Raw genomic sequence first — 12517 nt, 5'->3', positions numbered from 1 at the left:
GGACGGATAAACTTCGTTAGTAGAAGGGGTGGTAGTGAAGTACATTCAAAAACACAGGTACAATAAAAATTGAAGTAAAAATAAAATGATGTCCCTGTATATATCAGTCCATATTGTCAGTTTTTTTGACAGTATACCCAGCAGAGAGTTTTTTCTTTTTTTTTTTTTTTAATGGGTGTCGCAGCGTTTCCAATAACTGGAAAGAAAAATATGCTGTCAGTGAGAGGTTAGATTTGTTTTGTTCAGGCTTTTGGTATGCCTTGCATGTACGGTTTTTCGTAGGTATGTAGGTAGATAGATAGAAAACGAGTTTTCGTAAGGTCGAGCATCAGTGACAGGTGAGATTTGGTTTGTTCAGGCTTTTAGTATACCTTGTATATATGCTTTTTGGTAGATAAGGTGATAGATAGAAAGCTAGTTTTCGTAATGTCGAGAATCAGTGACAGGTTAGATTTGGTTTCTTCAGCCTTTTGGTTTGCCTTGCATAGGCCTTACGCTTTTTGGTAGGTAGGTAGAAAGCAAGTTTTGGTAAGATCGAAGATCAGTAACATGTTTGGTTTGGTTTGTTCAGGCTACTGGTATGCCCTGCATATACGCATTTTGTAGATAACATAGCGCAAAATTATGATAATACCACTTGGTTATGTCATTGTCTGTGAAAATGTCGGAGAAAATTATTCGTCCGGTGTTTAAGAAACTGAAGTATTTGGGGCGGATTGGGTGGGTTTGCAGCTTCTGCAGTAATCATATTGTGTCTCTAGAGTGGTGTGTTAAAATTTTGAGGTTATTTTCAATTATGTAAGTACGTTTCTTTCCCCAATGTGTGGTGTGTAGCGAGACTGAAGATTGGCCCAATCGGTTATTTAACGACACTGTATCAACTGCGAGATTATTTATCATCGATCAAATTTACGATACCGAGATGGTATTTCGGAGAGATAATACCGAGGATTCTCCACAGATTATCTTGGATTTGCCTTACAGTTGGAGAAAACTTAGGAATAAATCCAAAGCTGGGACTCGAACCCTCACCCGAGCACAATCTTGGATTGGTAGCTCAGGTCCGGTAGCTCCGGGAAGAAAGTAAAACTGTGGATCCCGTGTCGTAGATTTACGAGTGAAATAGGCCTAACTGTGACTTTCATAGACGGCATCAAGTAAAATTTGCCGGACATTTTTCACCATCGTTGAATTTTGAGGCTGAATAAGTCTATACAGTTGAAAGTGTCAAACTACTACTACCGCTCTATCACTAGGCATACCACTAACACTAAAATTATCACTACTAATACCACGACCACAACTATACTGAGGATTACGTAAGAGTAATTCCTAAAAAACTAATTGAGCAGTCTCTTCAGTGTTGCCAGCTAATACTATATATCACCAAAAGAGGAAAAAATCACACAATACCATGTATAATAATAATAATAATAATAATAATAATAATAATAATAATAATAATAATAATAATAATAATAATATAGTATTAATAATAACGATGTCTTGCTTATTTATCACATCTTATCTTTATGTTGGGGAGGTGTTTTCTAAAAGATTCAATAATTAGTGAAAGGGTATATTTTTCTTCTGGACCTCTCGCACATTATGTTATTAGATTAGTGTATGACCTAATATTAAAATGTATTTTGTCTGACAACATGAAATTCATTGCTTTGATTAAACAGTTTACTAAAAATGTATTTCGTTTGATCACGTGAAATGATTAGTATGAATTCCGAAAACGAATGACACTTTGAAATGTATGCTTTAGAATAGGCCTATTTACTCCATTATTGTAATAAAAGTCTAAACACGAAAGAAATTAATTAATATGTGAAATGGTATTTCTATCGATTACTCAAGTGCATGTAACACACGAAATATGTTATATTTATTTACACTTTGCCTACCTGACTCTAATCTTCAAATGGTAACCACAACCCACAGCAACACATACAATAACTACTATGTATTAATATTAATACTGATATTAATTAATTATTGGTACGTTCAAATTTCACTAGCTTCCAGTAATGGGCTCAGAAATCTAGAGCAATTTTAATTTTCAGAATTTAAACTACTGACAACTTGTGTCACTGCTGCTAACATAACAGTTATAAAATCACTACCAGTTGTAGTATTTCTCAATACCGAAATTCGAAACGGAGCTGGCAAAAGAAAATTCAACCTGCAAACTAGAAAATCACCATAATCCATTAGCTTATGTAGTAATGGGGGAAAAAAGGTTAGGTTTCACCCTTAGGGTATTAAGTAAGCTGACCCGGACTATACTACAGTACGCCAAACAAGAATAAGTCTCTTCGGTCGGTCACACGCGGGCCCTCGAGCATCTAATCTGACATACAATAAACATAAGAGAATACATAAACATACTACACCTTTTATTAAAGATTAATAGATTAATATGGAAGAATACTGAATAATTCTTATCGTTCAACATGCTTGTGTGGATCTCAACTAACAATAAGACGAGCGATCTCGGATTCGATTCCCGGCGTTGAGTTGTTTGACACTTGCAGTGAATAAGATAGAAGAATGAGGGCTTTTCTCGGCTCATTTTTCTTTCTAAACTGAACAAATTTCATTTCACTGTCCCTCTCCATTTCACGACTAATTTTATACACTAATTTTATGCTGTAAAAAATTAGTGTATAGTCCGAGCGTCCAATCAATACCCAGGCGAAAAGTTTTCTAATGGATATATCTTTTTTGCACACATCAATACTTGTGTTGTCAAGCGGTGTTGTCACAGTTTCGTTGCAAAGATTACTTCTGGTTAAAATTATTTTTATACCGACATCATTACAATGATTTCTACTACCACCATCCACAGTGAATACATTTTAAGCTATAAGATTACTTTTAATTAAAATTCAAATTCAAATTACCAACCTTTTTTCGTCGTCATCAATCAACTTCAGACGTAAAGTTGGTTTTTACTCCACGTGGAGTAGATAATATCTGCTATTATGGAAACGTCAATTACAATTGCTAACTCATCATGTTACCGCTTCTTATGTTTGGAGCTGCATATGAGAAGTTCTAATCGATAAGAAAACTCTTATCTTATCTCTACAGAAGAAAGCGCCCTCTTTGACACCGCCTAGGTATTAAATGAACGCTCGGACTGTATAGAGTAGCGTGAAAGCATTGGTGATACCAGATAACTACAGTCAGATGCAACTTGCCTCTGCAATGCGCCTGTTGTCTACAGACCAGTGAACAAAGCAGGGGAAGCCTAGCACGAAATCAGATTTCTCGGACGCAGTTGGTCTTTCAATGTGATGACAGCTAGGGAAATGTCGGCCCATTGCGTCGCTTACGTGATAATTAGAAATGGAATACAGGCGGAAAAATTCGGGAAGCACTTTATGTAGTTTCTCTAACCTCCGACAGAATCGCTTTTCGAATTCATAAAAGTACAATTATTTCTTCCATTAACGAATATTGGGATTTTGTCAATGTGATTAAAATCTTCAATAGGCCTAATTTGTTAATTACGAATGTTTTAAATTAGGTATTTCTATTTTAATAATTATTATAACCCATCTTCTTAGTGTCCTGCGTTGTAGCCGCGTGGGTACTGGTTCGAATTAGAGCCGTGCACAACCGGTTACGAAAAATAGAAATTATATATTGCTGTTGAACGCCTGGCACTGTAGTCAGTATGCAAGCTCTTCCCTCTCGCAGAGTGTCTCAGTGTTCGGTTTAACGAATATTCGAGTTGCTTCTCACTTTTTGTGGTAAGTGTTCCTCTACTTGTTTTCAGTAGCGTGTGACGTATTTTATCTTGGAAGCGGCACCTTTCGCAGGCGAAATCAAAAGCCGGTAAGTGTAAGTAGCTAATACTTCTTTTTCACAGTTAAATTACTTCACAATTTCTGCTTCACGTTAATTAAATTTTAAATTAAACAACAGTACTGCATCATGGAAATATCATATATAAACAGGAAACAACTGTACAGTTGTACAATTCAAGTATAAATACTAGGAATTTGCATTACTTGCTTTTATAAAACGTTCAATTAAGTATATAGCCTAGTAGCTATTAACTAATATTGTCGTCTTCCATTCGCATCCCTAGAACTGCACACAACAGAAAGTGCTTCGGCGTAAGAATAGCCCCAGCTTTTAAGAGTACGAAGGCAACTATTTGCATAGCTGGTGCGACCAATTAATAACCAGACGTAAGGCATTGTTTTGGATATACCTTTTTTGCAAGCGTGAATACTGTTCTCCAACCAGGAGATTAACCGTGGAAGGAATGTGCTTACTATTGTGTCATCTATTGGAACGAAGTAGATAGATAATATTACCGTTATAATGTCAGTTTAAAAAAAACATGCTCTCTCCTGCATATGTTATTTCCTGTATGGAGGGATTAAAAGACCAGGAGATTAACCGTGATCTAATTTTGTAACTAGGGTAGTATAAGTATGTGTGTATCAGTGTTATCGTTTGTGCTTTGAGAGTTAGCCAACGGAGATGCGTGTACCCACGTGTGTGACCTTATGACATCAACATTCATTCATAACATCACCCCGCTGCGTTTCATTCCCCTGAGACTTTCTCGTGGTTGGAGTACAGTACTTGTATGTAATTTTAAGCGATGTTGTCACATTTTCATTCCAAAAATCATTCCTGGTCACAATTATTTTTTCATACCAGTGAATACATTTTAAGCTATAAGATTATTTTTAATTAAAACTGAAATTAGAATTATAATTACTAACATTTTTGTCGTCATCAGTAAACTCCAGATACGAAAACACTGATTTTTATTCCACGTGGAGTAGATATGAGAACGTCAATTACATATTGCCAAAGCATCATTGGTAGATATTATGTTACCGCTTCTTGTGATTGGAGCGGTATCTGAGAAGACCTAATCAATAAACAAACCCTTATCTTATCTCTTCAAAAAAAGCGCCCTCTTTAACACCGGCAGGGTATTAATTTGACGCAGATACTATAACTCTTCGTTTATGGGTACCCTTGAGGCAGTAAATCAAACTGAAGATGTTCGTTCGTCTTATCCCTCCCTCCAAAGCGGTCAGTAAGTACGTACAACAGACCTTAAGGTTGCAGTATAGAAGTTCATCGATGACCACACAAAAAGAACATTAAATAAGCAAAAGTTGCGAATCATAGTCCTGTGATCATGACTGCGCAGGACTTCAAGGCAAGGAACATTTATCCCGTTCTTGTGGTGGGTAAGTGTATCTCTACATTCCTCCCGGTTATCGAACTCCTGTCCGCTGCATTTTTGGGCGGAATTGAAACGAATCACGCGAGCGACAGATGAGGGTCATTATCCAATTTAAGTGCTTAAATATAAACAGTACCCAGGAAAAGAAAACAGGCTGAGTAGCTCGAACACGATTTTGCCATGTCACTCCTAGGTTAGTGCGCCATCTCCGTTTATGTACATTTATATAAGCTATACCCATTCTTGGTCTCTCATATTTACGTTACTTTTTATACATGCACATGCCTTTTCTTTTCGTAACTGCCTGGATTTATCTTGGGCCTTGTCCCATTATAGCCAATGCCACCGTTTCTGGCATATGAAATAAGTAATGAGAACGTTGAGAGCGAGTATCTTATCTTAGCCACAAAATGTGGGCGAGAAAGCTGCTGACAACTGTGATTGGCAGATTGCTAACGTGACATCTGTTTAGGAGATGGTACCACTCTCAGCCGAAGTTGCAACAGATGCCACTGACTGGACAGAGTACTCAAGGACACCCCAGGAACGCGAAGTGCGAGTGTCTTGCCTTTGACGCAGTGGGCAGATTGTTCACGTGACGTGTTGGGTGGTACCGTTCTCTGCTGCACTGGCAACAAGAGCTCACTGACTGGCTTTTTACTCAAGGACACGCGCCAAAAACGCTGGCACTGGCTATACCACACTTTCTTTGAGCTATAACAAATCTGTGCAATGCAAAGCTTTACAGATGTGTGCATGCAATGAATAAAAATTGTTAAAGTACTTTATTGCTACAAACTTCCCTTGCCACAAGGACAAGTTCCCTTCTAACATGACAAGTTCCCTCCTCTCTCAGGTTCCCATAATTCCTGCTGGCCAATGAAAAAGGTAAGAAGGAAATGCACTCAGAATAGACGGCTGTCACGTCAAGATGAACTCTAATCGACCGTCGCGGCGCTGTAGTAGGCTGTTCCAACAGCTGAGTCGTCGTGCACGGCCCACAATGTAAAGTGATGTAATAATAATCTAAAAACAATGCCTTTAAAATTTAATAAAAGTTAATAGCTTACAACAGTGCAGTAGGTAACAAAAATCCTAGGTTAATTCAACAACCAAATGTTCTCTTGTTCAGCACAAAAAAAAAAGTTAAAAAAAAAACTGTGACTATTAGGATGAAATCTACGGAAATCTGCTCTCACGCAATTTTGTCTAATTTGTTTATGCTGTACATCGTAACTACCATCTTCCCTTAAGTGGAGACTATACTTTCATATCTTACAATGTTAAATTTCTCAGAAGTTATAAAAGATACAAATGCAGAAAAAATTGGGCATATGTAACACAGCTTTATGTATAGTGGAGACTCGTCTAATTTGAAAATATTTTATATTTCGACACAGTTTGTAGTTACATATTCTGAAATTAAATATCCCTCTATTATGGAATGTGTTTAAACATTAAATCCCAATAAACCTCTGAAAGAAAATTTTACAAATCTAAATTACTTTACACATAACACACTAATAAATAACAAATTATATGTTTCCAGATTTGGTACTTCATCAGGATAATTTGGCAATAGCACAGGGGTAATTTGGCAATACAATAAAAAATAACATTTTCAAAATAAAACAGTGGTACAAGGTTAATAAGACTTAATTTACTGGGACAAGAAATCACTAAATACCATAAACACAAAACAAAAGCAAGAAAAAAAATATAATGGACTTTTCGACCACTCTTATTAATTATATTGAAGGGTTGTCTTCTAATTTCTGTTGTCGATAGCCCAAACCCAAGTTCTTGCATTTTGATTACATATGTCACCAGTTTTTGCTCTTCCTCAACGGTTAGAGCTAGAGGTCTTCCCTTCTTGGGAATGACAACGTCATCGAGTCCTGAGAATGCACACTGAAACCTCTTTAAGTTGTTAAAGGGCACATTGTACTTCTTAGAAGTCCTATAAGTCGACCATCTAACTTTCAAAACACTCCCAACCGCAGCCCGCACGCAAATCATCTTTGGAATATTTTTCAGAATAATGTCCTCATCCCCTTCGCATATCTGCAACACACCACACACAGTGCTGCATTGAAGTCTGTAAAAATTCCTCATACGTCCCTACTCTTAAATTTTACCATCGAGTACACATTCTTGTTCAAAGAGAGCAGCAATATATCGCTATAAAGAAAAATGGCTAATTTACACTACCCTGGAGGAGACATTTTTTGCTAAGAAGAACATAAAACGAGCTAAGGCCTGATGAGTTATTAACAGAAGATATTAATTATATAAATGGCTTACCTTATAATATGGAATCTCAGCTTTTGATATGTAATGCACAAACAAACGTAGGTAAAGAACAACACTTTTTTTTCCGTCTTTGTATACACACGTCCACACAACCACCACATCAAAAGGAAGTATTCAATACTTCTTTCTATTAGTAACAATATATGCCACTATAATGCGCGGATTCGAATGAAACGAAAACTAAGAGTACACTCAGATGTTGCACTCTATGATCGTCTCATTGAACTTCTTAAAATTCTGGAGGAAATTTGGCAATAGAAGAAATACAAGAATATTGCCAAATTTCCCATATTGCCAAATTTGCCGAGTTTCCCCTACAACCGGTTAAATAAATTTAAAATTTCATTGAGCGGTTGGCAATTTTTTTTTTTCATTGATAACATTTTTTTGCATTAAGAATTACTACAATTTTTTTTTATTTTGCTGAAGAAGAAAAAATCTTAATTATTTTAACCTACTGTGTAAAATGCCATCACATTGATATTTTACATTAATTTCAGCCTTCTGGATACAATACTTTCTGAGAAAAGTGCATCAATGTCATAAAAATAAGAAAGTGCAGAAAAATGGTGTCAAAGTTTCCTTATCTTGCAATGTTAAATTCCTCAATTTTGGGTGCAGTTTTCTCAGAAGTGATAAAATATACAAATGTAGAAAAAATAGGGCATATGTAACATACTTTTATGTATAAAATCAGGTAAATAAATTTAAAATTCTACCGAGCGGTTGGCAAAAAAAAATCATTGGTAACATTTTTTGCATTAAGAATTACTACAATACAGTATTTTTTGCTGAAGATAGGGCTAAAAGCTGACAATTAGAAGAAATAAAATCATATTGTCATTTTACACATATTAAACTACCGAAAAACGATAAAAACCAAACTTTCATTTTTTGTCAAAATTCGGTGTACAGACTCCCATTAAGGAGCGCAAGACTCACAAATCTGGGTTGAAGAGTCAGCACACATAATTTCCAGCTCCGACTTCAACAAAACTCAATATGTATTAATTATTGTAAAACCTATAGTAATGGTAAATGATACCATAAGTAAAACATTTCACATCCACTATTTAAATAATCATGCTATCATTTACACTTATAAAGTAGATTTGTTTGCGTTTCCATAGCAACCCTTTTTATATTATGTGTGTACGGAGGGGGCGGGTCCATTCGTGTACAGACCATGCAATTAGGTCCATTAGGCCTACATTTACAAGACTCTATAAGTAGAGATGACACTAGCGAATAACCCCACGGGCGGCTTTTAAGCTTCGGAACCGACACAAGCAGGTCACTAGATTCTCCTTAAAGAAGGAAATGCGAGAAATGTTGATAATTTTTCAAGGGAAAAAAATTATTTCTTAAAATACAGTCAGAGACTTTTCATTTATATGTTTACTAAGTTTCATCAACAGTAATCACACTAAAGGTTTTGATTTATCTAGAGAAAATCAAAACTCGAGTGGGATTTAATTGACTATTACACGATTAGAAGAAAATATATAAAGATTAGAAGAAATAATTAATACAATAAAATATTAATTGACTTACCAAAATTCTATTTCACTGATGTTAGATTCACCAAAACGTTTGAACGAAGCTGCCATTTTTAGTTGACTATCTATACGGTAAATAAATGACGATCGCAAAGCATGTTTTATAGTAATGTAAAGAATTTGCAGTTAGAAATGTTGGCAAACAAAGAAACAAATGATAGGAAGGTGATAAAAACAGAAGAAAGTATATAAAGATTAGAATATATAAAATACTCTAATAAATAAAAGAAATATTAATTGACTTATTAACGTTCTATTTCACTAATGTTAGCTTTGCCAAAACGTTCGAACGGAATCGCCATTTTCAGTTGACTATCTATGTAGGAAACAAATGACGATAATACAGTAAAGATTTTGCAGTTTCAAATGTTGGAAAACAATGAAACAAATACTAGGGAAGTGATAAAAACAAATGCTAGGGAAGTGATAAAAATAAACAAATGCTAAAGTGATAAAATTGTAGCGATAAACAGCTATGATTGGTTGAAACACGTCCTTTCGTACCGTTTTATTGCTTAAAAGTGGTATGACGTAGTAAAAGTGTAATAGTCAACATAATCGTACTCAAAATTCATGCTTTTGTTATATTTGACAATTACAAACAGGTTTTCATGAAATAAATATACATTTTAGTCATATTCCCGCACGTTTATTTTTACTACATTTACTCAATTCCAATACTATACGAATTTCATGTTAAAAAGTTTAACTTTTTATTGGAGATCCTCAAAAGTATGGTTAAAAAACTACAGAGCCTTTTAGGACACTAAAAAAAATAAAAAATTTTTTAAACTAACTGGGATAACTTTTTTCAGGTCTTTTATAAATTTAAACTTAAAATTATGGGAATTATATGCATGTCAATGATTCCGTACATTTCTTTTCAGGCCTGTAACATATTTTGTGGGAGTAGATACATTTTGTAAAAGTCAGTTGAGAAAATATTATGTAACTCAAAATTCTATTATTATTATTATTATTATTATTATTATTATTATTATTATTATTATTATTATTGTTATTTCAGTACATAGCAATGTGATTTTACCCACTTTGGTGATATCTGGTAACAGTTGGAAACATTGAAAAGACGGCCATATTAGCTCTTTAGCAACTAATCTTACGTGAATACCACTGTAGTACAAACTTGCCAAAATATATTACAACAAACATCACTAGGCCTAATTATGTAACATACAATTTTGCACTGAGAAAACATCTAATTTATTTCTATTGTGGATTAAAGTATTACATTTCTTTATAGGGGTGCGCGTCATGAGGTGGTTCCGGAAACCGACGACCGACTCGCCCCGACTTCTCAGCCTGTCTCCTCTTCGCTGTGGGGGAGACTCGACTGACGTCACAGGGGGGCCTACCTGCTACAGACAGTCCAGCACCTGCGAGGATCTCACGCCTCACCAACGTCACCATCGTTCCAGGATCGGTAAGCTATAGGTCATAGGATACGTTACTTCATCTCCAGGGTTATTCATTTTCTTCGTGCGGTCGAGAATGACGTAAGGTTCAACCTTTATCGAAATAGGCCTAATGTCTCCATTCCCTCAACTGCCGTGAGCCATCGACAGTGTGGCTCTGACAGTCTTCAACAGTGTTGTCCGTTTGTAGTATTGTCAACTCAGTGGTGGGACTATCTGAAAACCTACCCAACAATTAGTTACAGAGGGATTTCCACGCTAATAACCCCAAGTAGTCATATTTTTAGTTTGGAATGGAAATTTATATACACAGTGGATACCTTGAACCATGTAGAAGAGACCTTCCTCGGCTCATCTCCTACTGATCTGGCCTCTTACCTTAACAGTGAATCGTCCATGCTGAAGTAAATGATTGCTTGATTGCTGCTTCATAAAATGTATACAATCGAACACCGTATGTTTCTCGTTCGTAAACATTGAAAAAAGGTTTCAGTTGAAGCAACTCACACAGCATTATCAAAGGGCATTAATGGATGAAATGCTGTAGTTATAAAAAAGTGTTCTTAATTGCTTTGTACAGATTTTGTTTTCCAATTTGTAAACTAAAAATTACATCATTCTTACGCACTTATCACAAAAATTGTTACAAATCATACGATTTTAGGAACTTGAGTCTTTACAGTTTAATTATGGATTCTAATGTACAGTCTTAAAGAATTTACAAGAGTGGCGTGATCTGTAACAATTGTTGTGATAAATGCATAAGAAAATGTAATTTTGTAGTTAAAAATCGAAAAAAAAAAAAAATCTGTACGAAGCAATTATGGAATTCACAACACATTTTTAGCTTCAGAATACTAGCTAATTAAAGAAATCATACTTCTGAATAGATCATTTTTATCTGTAATATTCTTTTACTCTTAAAACTAAATGATAATGGTATTTTATAAACAACTTGAAATTAGTGTAACTCTGAAAATATTGAGATTAGGACACAAGTTTATATAACATTTTTTGTTCAGAACGTCTTCGGAAATAAGCTCCGCGAGTGGCGGTAAATCCTCATGGATCATCTGTATAACGACGATAATTTCAGGCGAATATTTCTATTTTCGAAGGAAAGTGAAGTAAGACATAATATTTTATATTACTTATACTTCTATGCTTATAAGACGATAGGCTATAACTTAATTCTTAGTCTTTACAAGAATATGAAGCAAACGTCATTTTGAATTCTAATTTTAGGTTTTATATATGGCCATACTACATTTTAGTTTCGTTCAAAATTTTAATCCAGTTAATATTTAGGTTAATAATTACTTAGAATCGGGTTTTCAGGTAGTTAATGTTAGTAGAAGTTATGAACAAAGGATAAACTACAACAACATAAACACTCGACTTGTGCTAATTATTTGGTCAATATTATTCTATTTTCATTCTGGCATTTAACATTATGTTCCCCATTAAATACTAAGGAATGTAGGTATTTTATACTCACATTGATTCTGTAAATTAGTAAATATAACAATAACTTAATTAAGAACAAAAGAATGTAGCTACTGCAATTCAATAAAAATATTAATCTCGATGTTCATTTCTTTCTAATATCAACTGTTTATCAGGAATAAAAATATATTCTTAGCTGCGTTGCCATTTACAAAACCCACAAACCTCGGTTTCTTCTCAACCGTGTCTCGACTTCAATTTTAGAAATCGCATAAGGATTCAGACCTCGATCGCGGTTTAAAAGCCGAGGTTTGGAACCATGATTTCATCCTTATTTTAGAAATCAACCCAATATGTCTTGCAAGGATCAAGGTTTTATCACAGTCTAGTATATACAGTCACGAAGCTTGAGTTGTGAGGGTGCTAGGAACAATAGACTGTGCTGGTACTATTTCGCATTGTCTGTAATGAGACGATAGTAGCGATCCTAGTGGTTAGCAACTATCTATGGATGCATATTTACTACATAT

The 12517-nt window shown here is 35.0% G+C and overlaps 1 protein-coding gene across 2 annotated transcripts in view; it reads left to right on the top strand.

Annotated features, from left to right (window-relative positions):
* The window catches only part of LOC138692830 (tyrosine-protein phosphatase non-receptor type 13-like), a 241395-nt gene that overhangs the window by 188154 nt on the left and 40724 nt on the right, over positions 1–12517 (top strand). For both annotated transcript variants that reach the window (XM_069816085.1, XM_069816084.1), the window contains one exon: positions 10370–10549. In XM_069816085.1, the coding sequence (XP_069672186.1) occupies positions 10381–10549 (169 nt within the window). In that variant the 5' untranslated portion in view covers positions 10370–10380. The remainder of the gene's footprint in view (positions 1–10369; positions 10550–12517) is intronic.

This window comes from Periplaneta americana, chromosome 17 (genome assembly GCF_040183065.1).
Source record: "Periplaneta americana isolate PAMFEO1 chromosome 17, P.americana_PAMFEO1_priV1, whole genome shotgun sequence".
Lineage (NCBI taxonomy): Eukaryota > Metazoa > Arthropoda > Insecta > Blattodea > Blattidae > Periplaneta > Periplaneta americana.
The sequence above is the reverse complement of the archived record's forward strand: the minus strand, read 5'-3'. Positions and strand labels throughout refer to the sequence as shown.